This window comes from Tachyglossus aculeatus, chromosome 25 (assembly GCF_015852505.1).
Source record: "Tachyglossus aculeatus isolate mTacAcu1 chromosome 25, mTacAcu1.pri, whole genome shotgun sequence".
Classification (NCBI taxonomy): Eukaryota; Metazoa; Chordata; class Mammalia; order Monotremata; family Tachyglossidae; genus Tachyglossus; species Tachyglossus aculeatus.
In genome coordinates, this window is record NC_052090.1 from 24,713,916 (window position 1) to 24,734,721 (window position 20,806).

The following is a 20,806-nucleotide window of genomic DNA, read 5'->3' on the forward strand; positions in this document are numbered from 1 at the left end:
TGTGAGACATATGACTCCCTCCTTCTTCCATTGTGAGCCCCACGGGGGACAAAGACTGTGTCTGACTCTATTGCTTTGTATCTATCCCAGCGTCTAGTGCAGTGCTGTACACATAGCAAGTGCCTAAATACCAATATTATTATCATCATCAGTGTCATTATTTTCATTCAATCGTATTGAGCACTTACTGTGTGCAGAGCACTGTACCAAGCACTTGGGAAGTTCATTGTTATTATTGCTATTATTACTGGTGATATTGTTTTGTTGTTATTGTTATTTTTAATGTGATTGGTCCTCCCGGTGATTAACATTATAAAGCAGGTCTGTAGAAGCTGGCCTGACAGTAGTGGTAATGGTATTTACTGAACGCTTAGTGAGTGCAGTGCCCTGCACTAAGCACTTGGAAAGTTCAATAGAAGCACAAAACACATTGCATTTCCAGGCCAAGGTAAGGCTAAGGCCACTTTCCAAATCCCGATTCCCACAAACCTCCAGGTGATAGGGCTGGAACCGGTGCTGAGTGCGAGATGGGACTTCTCAAAGCAGAAACTGGCCCAGGTCGAAATACCACGTTCTCTTTCTTAGTGGAAAGAGCCTGGACTGGAGAGTGTGAGGACCTGGGTTCTAATCCTGGCTCTGCCACGTGTCTGCTGTGTGACCTTGGGTGAGTCCACTTCTCTGGGCCTCAGTTACCTCATCTGTAAAATGGGGATTAAGACCGTGAGCCCCGCATGGGACAACCTGATAACCTTGTATCTACCCCAGCGCTTAGAACGGTGCCTGGCACATAGTAAGCGCTTAACCAGTGCCATCATTATTATTTTTTAATTATTATTACAGTCTAGAGGGGTAACTTACTGTCTAGAGTCGGGGAGCTTACCATCTAGACGTCAGTACCGAGCTCCCCTAAGGAAGGTGATGTAGTTCAATCAGACTAATTGAACCGGTTCGATCAGACGAGGAGACAGAGTCGGTGAGGAAAATCTTTATCTGGAGTCGGGCCCAACCAGCCCTAGGCCGGCCTCGCTCCGGTGATTACAGGTGGGCCACTAATAGAGATTACATGTGGGCCACTAATACATTTGGCGTCCGGGGTGATAAGCAGGAATGAATCGCTGACAATTCAGCTCCAGATGAAACCGGCTTGTGATTACTCCTTATCTCCTGAGTTTCCCTCCCGGATGCGGCCTGCCAGCCGATTACCCGTCCACCCACGCAGACGGAAAAGTGCCACTCTGAGGAACTCCTCGACAACGGTGCTGTGGGGGTGTCTGACACGGGAGGGGGAACGGCCTCGGGCCCCTGGCCGGAGGGTCCCCCCAACCCCGGGGCTAGAGGAAGCTCGGGGGTCCGTCACTATGTCCCCTTGGATTTCACGGCCTGGAGGACGGATGTCCACCGGCTGTTCCTTTGCTCCAACTGCTGCCTCCGGAAGCGATCCTGGAAGGAGACTCCCGAGTCCTCCTCCTCCATCTCGGAGGTGATCTCCATCTTCTGGATGATGAGTTTGATGAGCTCGTGTTGCTTCTCCAGGAGGGATGATAGGTCCTTCAGCCTGAGAGACAGGGACGGGGAGTCATCCTCATTATTAGCAGCAGCCTCATATTGAACGCCCCAAGATGCTGTACAGAGCGCTCCATATAGTCGGACTACTGAGCGCCTCCTGAGCATGAAGCACTACTGAATGGCTGGTGGGTTCAGGCCACAAGAGTGCTGCTGGGTATACGTATCATATTTCTCCTTCTCCTCCTCCTGTGCCTCCTCATTCATTTAGTCGTATTTATTAAGCGCTTACTGTGTGCAGAACACTGAACTAAGCACTTGGGAAAGTACAATACAGCAATAAACAGTGACAATCTCTACCTACAATGAGCTCACAGTCCAGAAGAGAAGAATCCTCCTCCTTTTTCTCCTCCTTTTCCTCCTGTTCCTCCTCTTAATCCTCCTTTTCCTTCTCCTTTTTCTCCTCCTCTTCCTCCTCCTTTTCCTTCTCCTGTTTCTCTTCCTCTTCCTTCTACTTTTCTTCCTCCTCTTCCTCCTCTTTTTCCTCCTCCTCCTTTTCCTCCTAATCCTCTTCCTCCTCCTTTTCCTCCTCCTCCTCTTCCTTTATCCTCTCCTCTTTTTCTTCTTCTTCTCGTTATCATTTCTCCCTAGCACTTAGTACAGTACTTTGCACACACTAAGTGCCCAATAAATACAACTGAATGAACAAGTGATCATTATTATTGTTATGATCATTATTGACGGCCGGGAGAAAGCCACCATTTGGCCTCAGGCAATCCAGGATCCCACGGCCACGAGAAGGTCCCGCCAGCCCCCTAGGATAGAGAGAGGTGAGCACGTGCGGTCCCGCTCTGGGCGTGCAGGGAAGAGCAAGCCCACCTGTACTTCTGCTTCAAAACCTCGGTCTCCAGAACGTTATCGGCGCTTGGCAGATCTTGCCTTGGGTCTTCAAAGGAGAAGCAGAACTGGAACAGGCTCTGCGTGAAGAATCGGGGTCACCAGTCAGGCCGCACTGGGCCTCAGTGCCCCTCCCCGCCCCCCGACCCACCACCACAAGGATCAGTGTGGCAAGGGCCCAGTAGCCCCTGCCCCATCGAGGTTGCCCATTTCTAGCCAGGGACAGCCTTGGGAAAGGGCACGATCCACCCTGAGCCTCAGGATCAGGGCCCTAGCCTCGAAGTCCGCCTCTGGAACATTGGAAATCCGGTTTGGAATCAGTGCTCAGGGCAGAGTGTTGCACCTTGCTGCCATTGGACCGGGTTGCTTCTCAGCCTTGTACATCCAAGCCCTTAGCGGAGGGTGGAGGGCTAGAGAAAACACTACTACTACTCCTGGCAGCGTGGCAGAGTGGACAGAGCACAGTCCTGAGAGGCAGAAGGTCATGGGTTCTAATCCTGGCTCTGCCCCTTGTCCGTTCTATGACCTTGGCCAAGTCGTTTCACTTCTTTGGGCCTCAGTTCCCTCATTTGGAAAATGAGGGTGGAGCCTGGGAGCCCCACGTGGGACAGGGACTATCCTATTTGGTTGTATCCATCCCAGCGCTTAGTACAGGGCCTGGCCCACAGTAAGCGCTTAACAGTTATTATTGTTCAGTTGGCACCCCTGTCTTGTGAAGGGTGTGGACTGGAGTCAGTGAGTCTTTCATTCATCGCTTAGTACAGTGCTCTGCAGACAGTAAGCGCTCAATAAATAGGATTGAATGAATTCACCCAGACAACAGTTTGGAATAGGTGCGCTGTACCGGACCCTGTACTGAGCTCCTCCTGAGGACAGAGTCCCGTCCTAGGAGCGAACAATAAAAGCAGAAAACACAGGGTCTACTCTCAGGAAGCTTACAAGTGAATGGGTTCTTTGGGAGCTGAATTTGGGGGGCCCAAGCCAGCCTTGACTCCCCAAAGAAGCAATGCTTTGGGATCAGACTTGTCTGGAACCCAGACATGTAGCAGGTGGCAGAACTGGTTTGAAACCAGGCCCTAAATGTCGTTGGCGTGAACACACGGACCCGCTCTGAGAGGGGACCTAAAGCAGAGGAGAGGCTCCAGTGGTTACTGACATTTCCCTCCCTCACGTTGTGAGGAAAAATTAAGGTGCATAGGGCGAAAGCTCTTTGGAAAACAAAGGTCCCGCAGGAAAAACCAGAGATTTCCCTTTTGCCGTCTCTGACGGCTTATCTCCTGCCTGCGGTCATCAAACGTTACGGTTCTCAGCGGCTGAAACAGGTCCAGGGGAAAAGTGAGGGGTGTTGGGTGATACCTGCGGGGTCACTGGGGGAGAATCAGGGATGGAGAGGGGCGAGGTGGGGGGTGGTTGGGTGGTCCGGGCTGGATCACTGGGAGAAAGTCAGGGTTGTCGGATGGCTTTGTTGGATCGCCAGGAGAAAGTCAGGGGTTTCGGATTGTCCATTCTGGGACAGTGGGGGAGAGTCAGGGATGGAGAGGGGAGAGTCAGGGGGTGTTGGATGGTCCAGTTTGGGTCATGGAGAGGGGAGAGTCCAAGAAGACCACCCAGTGGGAGCTGTGGGCCAGATGGCCATGAGGTTGTCCCAGGAGGCTGGCCCTGCCCACGGTCTTAAGGGGGAGGAGAGTCACTCAGGGTCTGTGTTCTGGAGAGGCCCAGCTGTTGATGACTTTACCATGATCCCAAAGTATCTCGGCCTGTTGGGATGCACCCTGACCGAAATCTGGTCCACCTTGTTGAGGAACCAAAATGGAAGCTTCTTCTCTAAATTGGTGTGGAGTTCAACCTATATACACACACAAACACACACCACATAGACACACACACACACAAATTAGTCACCCATTAAGACCCGGCTAGGGAACTCTGACATCATTTTAACAACTGCTGCTGAATTTTATTCAACATTTAATAATAATAATAATAATTATGTTGGTATTTGTTAAGTGCTTACTATGTGCAAAGCACTGTTCTAAGTGCTGGGGTAGGTACAAGGTAATCAGGTTGTCCCACGAGGGCTCACAGTCTTCATCCCCATTTTACAGATGAGGGAACTGAGGCCAAGAGAAGTGAAGTGACTTGCCCAACGTCACACAGCTGACGAGTGGCAGAGCCAGGATTTGAACCCACGACCTCTGACTCCAAAGCCCGGGCTCTTTCCACTGAGCTATGCTGTTTCCCCTAGACTGTGAGCCCACTGTTGGGTAGGGACTGTCTCTATATGTTGACAATTTGTACTTCCCAAGCGCTTAGTACAGTGCTCTGCACACAGTAAGCGCTCAATAAATACGATTGATGATGATGATGATAAGAGAATTTAATTCCCCTAATTTAAGAGAAGCAGGGTGGCCTAGTGGATAGGGCCTGGGAGTTAAAAGGTCCTCAGGCTCTGCCACTTGCCCACCGTGAGGTCTTGGGCAAGTCACTTCACTTCTCCGAGCCTCAGTGACCTCATCTGTAAAATGGGGATGAAGACCGGAAGCCCCAGGAAGGACAGGGACTGCGTTTGATCTGATTAGCTTGTATCTACCCTGGCACTCAGTCCAGTGCCTGGTGCATAGTAAGCGCTTAATGAATGTCATTAAGCTTCACACACAGTCAGTGCTCAATAAATGCGATTGACAGAAAGAATGAACCTTTAGAAAAATAATAATAATGATGGCATTTATTAAGCGCTTACTATGTGCAAAGCACTGTTCTAAGCACTGGGGAGGTTACAAGGTGATCAGGTTGTCCCACGGGGGGCTCACCATCCTAAACCCCATTTTGCAGATGAGGTAACTGAGGCATGTTAAGATGTTAAGAGATGTTAAGTGACTTGCCCAGAGTCACACAGCTGACAATTGGTGGAGTCAGGATTTGAACCCATGACCTCTGACTCCAAAGCCCGGGCCCTTCCCACTGAGCCACACTTCTTCTTTGAGGTCTGTGCGTCTACTCTGCATTCAAAATGAGTCTCTGTAAGATAAGTGACCACTTGAGCCCAAGGTTACACAGCAGGCGAGTGGCGGGGTCAGGATTAGAACCCAGATCCTTCTGACTTCCGGGCCTGTGCGTTATTTACTAGGTTGTGCCATTTCCCAACGCTTAGCACAGTGCTTGGCACAGAATGATGCCCTTGATCCATCCCATCATTATTTTTCTGGTCCATCTCAGCCCGGTTTCCTTCTTCAAAGTCAGCTGCCCCCTCTACGCGGCGGCTAATTCTGTCGGGTCGTTCTCTCCTGAGCGTTTAGTACAGGGCTCTGCACATAGTAAGCACTCAGTCGATGTGATCGATTGCTCACCTGCATGGCGATCCTTTTCAGCGATGCGTATTTCTGAACCTCCGCTATGTCTCCGACCGCCAAACCAATCTACAGGGCAAGGAATATGTCTGTTTATTGTTCTGCTGTCCTCTCCCAAGCGCTTAGTACAGTGCTCTGCACACAGTCAGTGCTCAGTAAATACAGTTGAATGAATGAACATAGTAGGCACTTAACTAATGCCTACTATCATTATTATTATTATCGTTCAAGGACACAGGGGACAAAGCATGGCCTAGTAGAAAGAACTTGGGCCTTCTGACTGGTTCATTCATTCATTCATTCATTCAATCATATTTATTGAGCGCTTACTGTGTGCAGAGCACTGTACTAAACGCTTGGGAATTACAAGTTGGCAACGTATAGAGACAGTCCCTCCCCAACAGTGGGCTCACAGTCTAGAAGGGGGAGACAGAGAACAAAACATATTAACAAAATAAAATAAATAGAATATGTACAAGTGCCACATCTACTGTGAGACTTTGGGCAAGATATATATATATATATTGTGTTAATATATTGTATATGTTATATATATATATATATATATATATATATATATATATATAACATATACAATATATTAATGGTATTTGTTAAGTGCTTACTATGTGCCAGGCACTGTTCTAAATGCTGGAGTAGATACAAGATCATCAGGTTGGACACAGTCCCTGTCAGACATAGAGCTCACAGTCTTAATCCCCATTTTACAGATGCGGTAACTGAGGCCCCAAGAAGTGAAGTGACTTGCCTGAAGTCACACAGCAGACAAGTGGCAGAGCAGGGATTAGAACCCAGGACCTCCTGACTCCCAGTCCTGGGTTCATTCCACTAGGCTACACTGCTTCTCTTAATAATAATAATAATAATAATTATTATTATTATTATTATGGCATTTGTTGGATTAAGATTGTGAGCCCCCCGTGGGACAAGCTGATCACCTTGTAACCTCCCCTGCGCTTAGAACAGTGCTTTGCATATAGTAAGCGCTTATTAAATGCCATTATTATTATTATTATTTGTTAAGTGCTTATTCTGTGCAAAGCACTGTTCTAAGCGCTGGGGGGGGATACAAGGTGATCAGGTTGTCCCACGTGGGGCTCACAGTCTTCATCCCCATTTTATAGATGAGGTAACTGAGGCTCGGAGAAGTTAAGTGACTTTTTTTTTTAATGACATTTATTAAGCGCTTACTATGTGCAAAGCACTGTTCTAAGCGCTGGGGAGTTTACAAGGTGATCAGGTTGTCCCACGCGGGACTCACAGTCTTAATCCCCATTTTACAGATGAGGTAACTGAGGCCCGGAGAAGTGAAGTGACCTGCCCAAAGTCACACAGCCGACAAGTGGCGGAGCCGGGATTTGAACCCATGACCTCTGACTCCAAAGCCCTGGCTCTTTCCACTGAGCCACGCTGCTTCTCTATGTTCTCTTCTCTGGGCCTCAGTTCCCTTACAGCAGACATGTGGTGGAGGCAGGATTCAAACCCCTGACCCCTGACTCCAAAGCCCGGGCTCTTTCCACTGAGCCATGCTGCTTCTCTATGTTCTCTTCTCTGGGCCTCAGTTCCCTCATCTGTAAAATGGGGGGTTAAATTTTCTTCCTCCTTAGACTGCGAGCCCTATGTGGAGCAGGGACTGTGTCCAAACCGATTAGCTGGTATCTACCTCAGTGTTTAGAACAGTGCTTGGCACACAAATACCATAACAGACCGACCAAAAAATAACCCCCACAGAACAGCAATGACTGAGCTTTTAACTCATGTATTAAACTCCAATTTACACTTACCGGTTTCTCAAAGTTAAGCTACATTACTTGCCTGCCTTATGTTTTTACTTTTTACTTTTACTCACAGTCTTTTAGACTGTGAACCCACTGTTGGGTAGGGACTGCCTCTATATGTTGCCAACTTGGATTTCCCAAGCACTTAGTACAGTGCTCTGCACACAGTAAGTGCTCAATAAATACGATTGCTTGATTTTACTTTCCCTGGAGTCCCTCCTGTGTGCTGAGTGCTGTACTGGATGCCTGCTCCGTTTAGAGTGTGGTAACAGGCACTTGGAGTTAAAATGAATAATAATGATAATTGTGGTATTTGTTAAGCACTTACTATGTGCCAGGCACTGTAATAAGCGCTGAGGTAGATATAAGTTAATTGGGTCGGGCGCAGACCCCGTCCCACACGGGGCTCACAGTCTCAATCCCCATTTTACAGATGAGGGAACTGAGGCCCAGAGAAATAAAGGGACTTGCTCAAGGTCACTTGGGGAAGCAGCATGGCTCAGTGGAAAGAGCCTGGGCTTTGGAGTCTGAGGTCATGGGTTCGAATCCCGGCTCTGCTGCTTGTCAGCTGTGTGACTTTGGGCAAGTCACTTCACTTCTCTGTGCCTCAGTTACCTCATCTGTAAAATGGGGATGAAGACTGTGAGCCCCACCTGGGGCAACCTGATCACCTTGCATCCCCCCCCCCAGCGCTTAGAACAGTGCTTTGCACATAGTAAGCACTTAACAAATGCCATCATTATTATTATGATGATTCTCTGTGCCTCAGTTACCTCATCTGTAAAATGGGGATTAAGATTGTGAGCCCCACATGGGACAACCTGATCACCTTGTATCCTCCCCAGCGTTTAGAACGGTGCTTTGCACATAGTAAGCGCTTAGCAAATACCCAAATTATAATTATCATCATTATAAGTGGCGGAGCCAGGATTAGAACTCATGACTTTCTGATTCCCGGGCCTATCCACTATGCCACGCTGCTTCTGTTCCATCCGCAAGGCCACGTTGCTTGTAAGCCCTCTCCCTGCCTTGGAGGAGCTTAGCAAAGGAGGAGCCGAACCATTCCCAACCCAAGACCTGAGCATTTCCGCACTGAGAGAAACCATACTTACGAGCAAATTCATGAGGAGGATTGGCATGAGGAAGGTGAAGTTGATGAGACACAGAAAGGACAGGAAGGGATAGGGCAGGCTGTTGTCTAGGTAGGGTTGAAGGAAACCCTCCTGGTAATTAATGTCTCCCAGCATCATGGCGAAGGTCCGCATGATCGAAAGAGCCGGCGTCCCGTAGGGTCTCTGAAAAACGAAACCAAGGACATCAGGGAAATCCGGAAACAGTTGACAATTGCCGCTTTCCACACAGTCAATCAATCAATCAATCAATCGTATTTATTGAGCGCTTACTATGTGCAGAGCACTGGACTAAGCGCTTGGGAAGTACAAATTGGCAGCACATAGAGACAGTCCCTACCCAACAGTGGGCTCACAGTCTAAAAGGGGGAGACAGAGAACAGAACCAAACGTACCAACAAAATAAAATAAGTAGGATAGAAATGTACAAGTAAAGTAAATAAATAAATAAATAAATAGAGTAATAAATATGTACAACCATATATCCATATATACAGGTGCTGTGGGGAAGGGAAGGAGGTAAGACGGGGGGATGGAGAGGGGGACGAGGGGGAGAGGAAAGAAGGGGCTCAGTCTGGGAAGGCCTCCTGGAGGAGGTGAGCTCTCAGCAGTCGACTTGAGTCTCCGCCCTCGTCTCTCTCCCATCCTGCTGCTGCCCGGCTCGGGTGAGTTTTAGACTGTGAGCCCACTGTTGGGTAGGGACTGTCTCTATATGTTGCCAACTTGTACTTCCCAAGCACTTAGTACAGTGCTCTGCACACAGGAAGCGCTCAATAAATACGATTGATTGATCTCCCCCTTCTAGACTGTGAGCCCACTGTGGGGTAGGGACCGTCTCTATATATTCCCAACTTGTACTTCCCAAGCGCTTAGTACAGTGCTCTGCACACAGTAAGTGCTCAATAAATACGATTGAATGAATGAATGAACTTCTCTGGTCCCCAGTTACCTCATCTTCTAGACTGTGAGCCCGCTGTTGGGTAGGGACCACCTCTATATATTCCCAGCTTGTACTTCCCAAGCGCTTAGTACAGTGCTCTGCACACAGTAAGCGCTCAATAAATAGGATTGAATGAATGAATGAATTGATTGATTAACGAACGTGAAATATGGGAATTGAAGAAAGGCGTGGTCGAGCTGTGGAAATAGAACCCAGAATGGAACTCGCAATCGTAAATCTCCTTCATCACCTTTCATTCGATCGTTCATTCAGTGGTATTTATTTAGGGCTTCCTGTGTGCAGGGCGCTGTACTAAGCTCTTGGAAGAGGATAATACAACACTAAACAGACACATTCCCTGCCCACAGTGAGCTTACAGTCTGGAGAGAAGTGGCATAATTGGAATTTGGAGGCCTCACTGTCACAAAATGTTTCCCAAACCCACTTTGTACTCTCCACTGTGCACAGGACAAGGTGAATACTCAGAATGCACAATCTCTATTAAATAATTGGGAAGAGGCATAGCCTAGCTCTGCCACTTTTCTGTTGTGTCACCTTGGGCAAGTCGCTTCGCTTCTCTGTGCCTCAGTTACTCCATCTGTAAAATACGGACTAAGACTGTGAATCCTATGCGGGACAGGGACTGTGATCAATTTGATTGTCTCATATGTACCCCAGAGTTTAGTATTCTGCCTGTCAGTTGAATTTACTGAGCACCTATATATGCAGAACACTGTGTCAAGCACTTGGAAGACTAATAAGCCCTTAACAAATACCATTAAAAAAAAGAACAGGAATTGGGAGTCCAAGGACCTGAGTTCTAATCCGAACTCTGCCGCTTGTCTGCTGTGTGATCTTGGGCAAGTCATTTCACTTCTCAGACCCTCATCTGTAAAATGCAGATTAAGACTGTGGGTACCCGAGACCCCTGAACTTGATTCTTAGCTGTGCGACCCCTCTCCGTGACCCCTATGGAGGGGAGTTTATGGCTCCTCTCACCTGTAAACCCAGCAGGATGTAGAAACTCAGCCCAAAGGAGAGAATGAGGGAAAAAAAGACGACAGTAGTCCGGAACAGCGTCCTCATGATCTCCCACAGTATCACGATGTAGATCCCGAAGTTTTCAAACCTGAGGAAACGCAGGAAGAGGAACGGTTCTGAGGCGCTCCGCTGGCAGGGCGCTTAGTACAGTGCTCTGCACACAGTAAGCGCTCAATAAATACGATTGATTGAAATACAATTGATTGATTGGCAGTGATGCCTAGCGGGTAGAGCGCAGGCCTGAGATTTAGAAGGACCTGGGTTCTCATCCTGGCTCCACTGCTTCTCTGCTGTGTGACCTTGGGCAAGTCGCTTGACTTCTCTGGGCCTTCAGTTCCCTCATCTGGAAAATGGGGATTCGATACCCTTGGTCCCTCCTACACCATGACTGTGAGCCTCATGTAATAATAAATAATAATAATGGCATTTGTTAGGTGCTTACTATGTGCAAAGCACTGTTCTAAGCGCTGGGGAGGTTACAAGGTGATCAGGTTGTCCCACGGGGGGCTCACAGTCTTAATCCCCATTTTACAGATGGGGGAACTGTAACACGGGGGGAACTGGGAGCCCCACAAGGGACAACTTCATTAACCTTGTAAGAACCCCAGTGCTTAGAACAGTGCTTGGCACATAGTAAGCACTTAAATGCCATAATTATTATTATTGTTACTGGTTCCACCCCCAGTGGCGGCTTGGCTTCTCGGGATCTGTGGGGTTGAGGGGGCTCTGGACTGGGAAAAAAGTTGACAAACTGACAGACTGCCGACTGACACGTCTTTGGTGAGGGAAGCCTAAATTCATTCATTCAGTTGTATTTGTTGAGCGCTTACTGTGTGTAGAGCACTGTACTAAGCGCTTGGAAAGCACAGTTCAGCAATGAAGTACAACCCAACAAGCACCAACACACTTCAAAGAGAAGCAGCGTGGCCTGGTGACTAGAGCCTGGGCTGCGAGTCAGAAGGACTTGGGTTCTAATCCCGGCTCTGCCACTTGTCTGCTGGGTGACCTTGGGCAAGTCACTTCACTTCTCTGGGCCTCGGTTCCCTCATCTGTAAAATGGGAGCCCCATGTGGGACAGGGACTGCGTCTGACCTGATTAACTTCTATCTACTCCAGGGCTTAGGACAGTGCCTGACACCTAGTAAGCGCATAATAAATACCCCCCATCATAATTACTTTTAGACTGTGAGCCCACTGTTGGGTAGGGACTGTCTCTATATGTTGCCAACTTGTACTTCCCAAGCGCTTAGTACAGTGCTCTGCACACAGTAAGCGCTCAATAAATACGATTTATTGATTATTATTAGTCAGGATCCGCCCCCCGGGGCGCTGCGAGCGTTGATGAGCATAATTCTATTTATTCTGAGGGTACTGACGCCTGTCTACTTGTGTTTTGTTGCCTGTCTCCCCCTTCTAGACTGTGAGCCCGTTGTTGGGTGGGGATTGTCTCTATCCGTTGCCGAATTGTACTTTCCAAGAGCTTAGTACACTGCTGTGCACACAGTAAGCGCTCAATAAATACGATCGAATGAGTGAATGAATGGATGGGGATCTCGGGTTCCGAACGGGTGGTCTTGCAGGGCCCGGCCCCCGCGGTCTCACCTCTGCAGGTAGAGAAGGAAATTCATCCAAGACATGTGCACGGCGATGGCCCCGCATTGCCACTGGACATCGGCAGGGACGTTGAGGAACAGGGGAGACACGAAAACCAGACTTGTCGAGTAGATGAGCCATTCTATCCAATTGTTCTGGTCGGACAGGTAACTCAACCTCTGGAAGAGCAGAGGGAAACAAGATGGGAAGAGTTTTCCAAACCAATCCGACTCCGCTCCAACACTGCGCTCCTCTGATGCCAACCTGCTCCCCGGATTTCCATCTCCTCCATTTGTTTCTGACGGTTTCTAGATTGTAAGCTCGTTGTGGGCAGGGAATGCATCTGTTCATCATTCTTTTGGACTCTCCCAAGTGCTTAGCCCAGTGCTCTGCACACAGTAAGTGCTCAATAGATATGATCGAATGAATTTATTTCTGTTAATCTCTAGATTATAAACTCATTGTGGGCAGGGAATGTGTCTGTTTCTTGTTATATTGTCCTCTCCCAAGTGCTTCGTATAGTGCTCTGCACACAGTAAGCGCTCAATAGATATGATCGAATGAATTTATTTCTGTTAACGTCTGTCTCCTTCTCTAAATTATAAACTCATTGTGGGTAGAGAATGTATCTGTTTCTTGTTATGTTGTCCTCTCCCAAGTGCTTCATATAGTGCTCTGCACACAGTAAGCGCTCAATAGATATGATCGAATGAATTTATTTCTGTTAACATGTCTCCTTCTCTAGATTATAAACTCATTGTGGGCAGAGAATGTGTCTGTTTCTTGTTATGTTGTCCTCTCCCAAGTGCTTCATATAGTGCTCTGCACACAGTAAGCGCTCAATAGATATGATCGAATGAATTTATTTCTGTTAACGTCTGTCTCCTTCTCTAGATTATAAACTCATTTTGGGCAGGGAATGTGTCTGTTTCTTGTTATATTGTCCTCTCCCAAGTGCTTCATATGGTGCTCTGCACACAGTAAGCGCTCAATAGATATGATCGAATGAATTTATTTCAGTTAACGTCTGTCTCCTTCTCTAGATTATAAACTCACTGTGGGCAGGGAATGTGTCTGTTTCTTGTTATGTTGTCCTCTCTCAAGTGCTTCGTATAGTGCTCTGCACGCAGTAAGCGCTCAATAGATATGATCGAATGAATTTAGTTCTGTTAATGTCTGTCTCCTTCTCTAGATTATAAACTCATGGTGGGCAGGGAATGTGTCTGTTTCTTGTTATATTGTCCTCTCCCAAGTGCTTCGTATAGTGCTCTGCACACAGTAAGCGCTCAATAGATATGATCGAATGAATTTATTTCTGTTAACGTCTATCTCCTTCTCTAGATTATAAGCTCATTGTGGGCAGAGAATATGTCTGTTTCTTGTTATATTGTCCTCTCCCAAGTGCTTCATATAGTGCTCTGCACACAGTAAGCGCTCAATAGATATGATCGAACGAATTTATTTCTGTTAACGTCTGTCTCCTTCTCTAGATTATAAACTCATTGTGGGCAGGGAATGTGTCTGTTTCTTGTTATATTGTCCTCTCCCAAGTGCTTCATATAGTGCTCTGCACACAGTAAGCGCTCAATAGATATGATCGAATGAATTTATTTCTGTTAACGTCTGTCTCCTTCTCTAGATTATAAACTCATTGTGGGCAGGGAATGTGTCTGTTTCTTGTTATATTGTCCTCTCCCAAGTGCTTCATATAGTGCTCTGCACACAGTAAGCGCTCAATAGATATGATCGAATGAATTTATTTCTGTTAACGTCTGTCTCCTTCTCTAGATTATAAACTCATTGTGGGCAGGGAATGTGTCTGTTTCTTGTTATATTGTCCTCTCCCAAGTGCTTCGTATAGTGCTCTGCACACAGTAAGCGCTCAATAGCTATGATCGAATGAATTTATTTCTATTAACATCTGTCTCCCGCTCTAGATTGTAAGCTCACTGTGGGTAGGGAATGCATCTGTTTGCTGTATTGGACTCTCCCAAGCACTTAGTCCAGTGCTGTGCACACAGCAAGCGCTCAATAGGTACAATTGAATGAATGAATGAATGAATGCATGAATGAATCTCGCCTCTCGCCCATATCCTGCCTCTGGCCTGGAATGCCCTCCCTCCTCAAATCCAACAGTTACTCTCCCCATCTTCAAAACTTTATTAGACTGGAAGCTCATTGTGGGCAGGTTACCTTTCTGCCAACTCTGTTGTACTGTACTCACCCAAGAGCTTAGTACAGCGCTTCGCACACGGTAAGCGCTCTTTAATGCCATTGATTGATTAGAAGCATTTCTCCTCCAAGAGGCCTTCCCCAAGCCCTCATTTCCACTTTTCCCATTCCCTTCTGGATCACCCTTTGGATTTGTAGCCTTTATGCACCCCTCTCTCAGCCCCAAAGCACTTAAGAACTCATTTATTTTTAGAACCCATATCTTTCTGATTTCCGGGCCCATGCTCTACCCCTGGACCGCACTGTTTCACACATAGCACAGAGTAGGTGCTTAACAAATACCATTAAAAAATGTACAAATCCATCAATCAATCAGTGGTATTTACTGAGCGCTTACTATGTGCAAAGCACTGTACTAAAAGCGCTTGGGAGAGGACGATTCGGCAGAATTAGCAGACACATTCTCTATCCATAGTGAGCAAATACGTTGCTGAGCTAATCTGTGACGTGGACAGAGAAACCGAGTACAGCCGAAACTCTGGAATGGGGGACGGTGTTGTTTAGAGAAGAAGGATAGTGTAATGGATAGAGCATGTGCCTGGCAATCTGAAGGTCCTGGGTTCTAATCCCGGCTCCACCGCGCATCTGCTGTGTGACCTTGGGCAAGTCACTTCATTTCTCTGGGCCTCAGTTCCTTCATCTGGAAAATGGGGATTGAGACTGTGAGCCCCACGTGGGACAGGGACTGTGCCCAACCCGATCTGTTTGTATCCACCCCAGCGCTTAGTACAGTGCCTGGCACCATAGTAAGCGCTTAACAAATGCCACAATTATTATTACCTGTTGGTAGAGCTGGATCAGCTCTTTGCAGAGTCCCAGAACACTGGTCAGAAAGACTAGGATCATGCAGACTTTTATCAGGTGGGAATTCTGAAACGGAGACCGGGAAAATCTGGGTGAAGCATAAGTCACCCCCCTCTCCCTCCCCCCTCCCGTCCCTCCCCCGGCATCATCACTCGAAAGGACCTGGGTTCTAATCCCGACTCAGCCACTCGTCAGCTGCGTGGCCTTGGACAAGTGACTTCACTTCTCTGGGCCTCAGCTACCTCATCGGTAAAACGGGGATTAATAGTGTGAGCCCCATGTGGGACAGGGACCGTATCCAACCTGATAAACTTTAAGCGCTTAGTACAGTGCTCTGCACACAGTAAGTGCTCAATAAATACGATTGAATGAATGAATGAATAAACTTGCATCTGCCCCAGAGCTTAGAACAGTGCATGGCACAGAGTAAGCGCTTGACAAATACTATCATTATTATCTATTCTATTTGCACATATCTATTCTATTTATTTAATTTTGTTAATATGTTTGGTTTTGTTCTCTGTCTCCCCCTTCTAGACTGTGAGCCCGCTGTTGGGTAGGGACTATCTCTATATGTTGCCGACTTGTACTTCCCAAGCGCTTAGTACAGTGCTCTGCACACAGTAAGTGCTCAATAAATATGATTGATTGATTGATTATTATCATTATTATTATTATTCAATCTCTTCCCTCTTCTCCCCCATCTCTCCTCCTCAACTTTGCCCCATTCTCTCTTCTTATTCAAGGGCAACTCAACCCGCAAGTTTTAGTAAGTCGGGGAAGGGAATTGAGGAGTCTAGACTGTAAGCTCGCTGCCGGCAGGGAACCTATCTATCATTCTAATTGTCCTCTCCCAAGCTTAGTCCACTGTTCTGCACACAGTAAGTGCTCAATAAATACGATTGACTGACTGCAGGGAAACCCTTGAAGAACTATCTGATTCTTTGGGCTGGAAAACAGTGTCTCTGATAACAAGAGATGAAACGGTTTTGCCAACGTATTGGCTTTGCTGTTTCATTGTTGGTTTCTCTGTCTGACTTCTCCATCTAGATTGTAGGCTCTTTGAGAGTCAGTGATGTTTCCTGTTTATCTCTTCTTGTGCTCCCCAGCACATCGCAAAGCAATCTGATCCTCACCCTGGCCCCATCACACTTCCGTAAAAATCTTTTTCCACCCTATTTCATCATCAATCGTATTTATTGAGTGCTTACTATGTGCAGAGCACTGTACTGAGCGCTTGGGAAGTACAAATTCCCCTCTCCCTAATCTACTTCAGTCTTTTTCTCCCACTGTAAGCTTCTTGTGGGCAGAGTTTCTGTATTGTACTTGCCCAAGGCCTTAGTACAGGGCTTGACACACAGTAAGTGTTCAATAAATATCACCCATGGCTTAATTAGTCATGCTTCGATCATTGCTTTAATTCTATTTGTTCCGACGACTTTGACACCTGTCTACACGTTTTGTTTTGTTGTCTGTCTCCCCCTTCTAGACTGTGAGTCCGTTGTTGGGTAGGGACCGTCTCTAGATGTTACCCACTTGTACTTCCCAAGAGCTTAGTACAGTGCGCTGCACACAGTAAACGCCCAATAAATACGACTGAATGAATATAACAGACATAGTCCCAGCCCACAGTAAGCCTATGGTGGTGATGGCATTTGTTAAGCTCTTACTATGTGCCACGCACTGTTCTAAGCGCTGGGTTAGATACAGGATAATCAGGTTGTTCCACATGGGGCTCACAGTCTTAATCCCCATTTTACAGATGAGGTAACGGAGGCACAGAGAAGTTAAGTGACTTGCCCGAAGTTACACAGCTGATAAGTGGCGGAGCCAGGAGTAGAACCCATGACCTCTGACTCCCAAGCCAGTGCTCTTTCCACTAAGCCACGCATGGTGTAGACGGGGAGATGGGCTAGAAGGTCATTCATTCATTTAATCCTATTTAATGAGCACTTACTGTGTGCAGAGCACTGTACTAAGCACTTGGGAAGTACAATTCAGCAACAAATAGAGACAATCCCTGCCCACAACGGGCTCACAGTCTAGAAGAGGGAAGATAAACATCAAAACAAGTAAACAGGCATCAGTAGCATCTGATCACCCTGTATCCTCCCCAGAGCTTAGAATAGTGCTTTGCACATAGTAAGCGCTTAACAAATGCCATCATTAGTATCATTATTATTATTATTATCCTCTCTGCCTCAGTTCCCTCCACTGGAAAATGGGGATGAAGACTGTGAGCCCCCCGTGGGATAACTTAATCACCTTGTATCCTCCCCAGCGCTTAGAACAGTGCTTTGCACACAGTAAGCGCTTAACAAATGCCATTATTATTATTATTATCATGATAAATAAATAGAATTATAGATCGAGACACATCATTAAGAAAAATAAACAGAGTAGACCACCCCCGGATTTCCCCCAGGGGAAGGGGATTGACTTTTGAAGGCAAGCACCCCCTTCTCCTAATCCCGCCGGGATGAAGATGGAGAAAATGGCGCGCGTAGCCTCCAGCTGCAGGGAGTTACCTCAGTGTCCAGGGAATGAGAGCTGTAACTGGTGGCATTTATGATTCCCGTCGAGTTGAAAGCCAATCCTGGCTTTATATTGATGACGAGAAGAGTCAAGGGTATGAGGCCCAGGCAGTAGAGGGCTAGGTTCATTATATGAGCTCTGAACCCGTAAGCCATCCTTGACGGAGACGGAGGAAACGTTAAGAAGATGGTCGATAGTAATCATAATAAAAATGGCATTTATTAAGCGCTTACTATGTGCAAAGCCCGGTTCTAAGCTCTGGGGAGGTTACAAGGTGATCAGGTTGTCCCACGTGGGGCTCACAGTCTTCATCCCCGTTGTACAGATGAGGTAACTGAGGCTCAGAGAAGTTAAGTGACTTGCCCAAAGTCACACAGCTAAGTGGTGGGGCCTGGACCTCCTTCCCCTCCCCACAGCATCTGTACATATGTTTGTACAGATTTATTACTCTATTTTACTTGTGCACGTTTACTATTCTATTTATTTTATTTTGTTAACATGTTTTGTTTTGTTGTCTGTCTCCCCCTTCTAGACTGTGAGCCTGCTGTTGGGTAGGGACCATCTCTATGTGTTGCCAACTTGTACTTCCCAAGCGCTTAGTACAGTGCTCTGCACAAAGTAAGCGCTCAATAAATACGATTGATTGATTGATTGATTACTCTATTTTACTTGTACATATTTACTATTCTATTTATTTTATTTTGTTAATACGTTTTGTTGTGTTGTCTGTCTCCCCCTTCTAGACTGTGAGCCCGCTGTTGGGTAGGGACTGTCTCTAGATGTTGCCAACTTGGACTTCCCAAGCGCTTAGTACAGTGCTCTGCACACAGTAAGCGCTCAATAAATACGATTGAATGAATGAATTTGAACCCAGGACCTCTGACTCCAGAGCCCGGGCTCTTTCCACTGAGCCACGCTGCTTCCCGATTTGGACTCGATTCAAATTCGATTCCCGACTCGATTTGGACAGCGTGCGACTAGCTTCTATCAATCTATCGTATTTATTGAGCGCTTACTGTGTGCAGAGCACTGTACTAAGCGCTTGGGAAGTACAAGTTGTCAACATATAGCTTCTATCTATCTCTATGGACTAACTGAGAAGCTGTGCGGCCTAATGGTTAGAGCCCGGGCCTGGGTTCTCATCCCGGCTCTGCCACTTGTCTGCCGTCACTTCTCTTCTCTAGGCCTCAGTTCCCTCATCTGGAAAATGGGGATTCAATCCTTGTTCTCCCTCCTACTTAGACTGTGTGCTTGCTCCACTTAGGACCTGACTATCTCATATCATCCCCAGCGCTTAGTACAGTGGTTGGCACATAGGCATTGCTTAACAAATACCATTCTTCTTCTTATTATTATTATTACTCCTCGATGTCACACATTTTTGGCACCTAGCCGGAATGGTGTAGTGGTTAGAGTACTTCCCAAGCGCTTAGTACAGTGCTCTGCACACAGTAAGCGCTCAAATATGATTGAATGAATGAATGAATGAATAGAGCACAGGCCTGGCAGTCAGAAAGACATGGAATCTAATCCTGGCTCTGCCATGTGTCTGCTGTGTGACCTTGAGCAAGTCACTTCACTTCTCTGGGTCTCAGTCACCTCATCTGTAAAATGGGAATTAAGAGTGTGAGCCCCATGTGGCTACAGGGGCTGTGTCCAACCTGATTAACTTGTATCTCCTCCAGTGCTCAGACCAGTGCTTGGCACATAGTAAGCGTTTAACAAGTACTATTATTATTATTATTATTATTATGAGCTTAGTAAAGTGCTTTGAACACAGTAAGCACCCGATAAATGCAATTGAACGAATGAATAAATAAAAAGTACTATCATCATCATTATTATTAGAGAAGCAGCGTGGCTCAGTGGAAAGAGCCCGGGCTTTGGAGTCGGAGATTCATGGGTTCAAATCCCAGCTCTGCCAATTGTCAGCTGTGTGACTTTGGGCAAGTCACTTAACTTCTCTGTGCCTCAGTTACCTCATCTGTAAAATGGGGATGAAGACTGTGAGCCCCCCGTGGGACAACCTGATCACCTTGTATCCACACCCGCCAGCGCTTAGAACAGTGCTTTGCACGTAGTAAGTGCTTAATAAATGTCATCATCATTATTATTATTATTATTATTATTATTACAATCCATTGACCTCCCCCCTCCTTTCCCAATTGCGTACATTAAAAGCACGCATTCTAGGGCTGAGTCGAGATGGGTCAGACAGATTCTAAACCGTTCAACTAAAAAGCCACTTTGGTTCATTCTCGAATGAAATAACATTAAATCCTAGCCCTTCAAGCATCAGGTATTTAGAACGCGTGTCGCCTACCATTTCATAAGTAAATATTCTTTACAGACAGGATGGCTGAGGAGCTCTATGCGATTATGACGAACCATGGACTGCAAAGACAAAAAATCAAGAGAAACATGGATAAGCTGAGCAAACCTCTCGGTGAGCTGTTTTGCTTTCTAAAGCTTCTTTAGGTGTAAGAAGTATGCAATTTTCATATTCAAATCTACAGATTTCCATAATGTACCAAGGTTCTAGCATTGTCCATATTTTGGTTTCAGTTATATAGAGTGCTCTAGCTATTGATCTGGCAATAAATACACTCTATTATTTCCCTTCTCCTTATTCTATTTTAATGTCTGGCTTCCTCTATAGAATGGAAGTTCCCTGTGGGTAGGAAATACATGTACCAATTCTGCTGTATTGTACTTTCCCAAGCCCTTGGAGCAGTGCTTGGCTCATAGTTAGCGCTCAGTAGATACCATCGATGGCTTGGAGTAATATGCATCAATCATATATCTCTCCCACCATCCAAGTTGGTAATAGAGCTCAGTATAGAAGGGAGGATAATAATATTTATTTTACTTGTACATATCTATTCTATTTATTTTATTTTGTTAATATGTTTGGTTTTGTTGTCTGTCTCCCCCTTCTAGACTGTGAGCCCACTGTTGGGTAGGGACCGTCTCTAGATAACTTGT

The 20,806-nt window shown here is 46.5% G+C and overlaps 1 protein-coding gene across 1 annotated transcript in view; it reads right to left on the reverse strand.

Moving 5' to 3' along the window:
* Positions 1-1,264: 1,264 nt before the first annotated feature.
* TRPA1 (transient receptor potential cation channel subfamily A member 1) overlaps positions 1,265-20,806 on the reverse strand; it is a 60,695-nt gene continuing 41,153 nt past the window's right edge. The window contains exons 18-27 of the mRNA XM_038766755.1: positions 20,145-20,215; positions 17,815-17,977; positions 15,263-15,352; positions 12,260-12,429; positions 10,616-10,745; positions 8,659-8,841; positions 5,748-5,816; positions 4,136-4,246; positions 2,383-2,480; positions 1,265-1,555 (exon numbers count right to left, since the gene is read on the reverse strand). Coding sequence (XP_038622683.1) covers positions 1,357-1,555; positions 2,383-2,480; positions 4,136-4,246; positions 5,748-5,816; positions 8,659-8,841; positions 10,616-10,745; positions 12,260-12,429; positions 15,263-15,352; positions 17,815-17,977; positions 20,145-20,215 — 1,284 coding nt within the window. The 3' untranslated portion in view covers positions 1,265-1,356. The remainder of the gene's footprint in view (positions 1,556-2,382; positions 2,481-4,135; positions 4,247-5,747; positions 5,817-8,658; positions 8,842-10,615; positions 10,746-12,259; positions 12,430-15,262; positions 15,353-17,814; positions 17,978-20,144; positions 20,216-20,806) is intronic.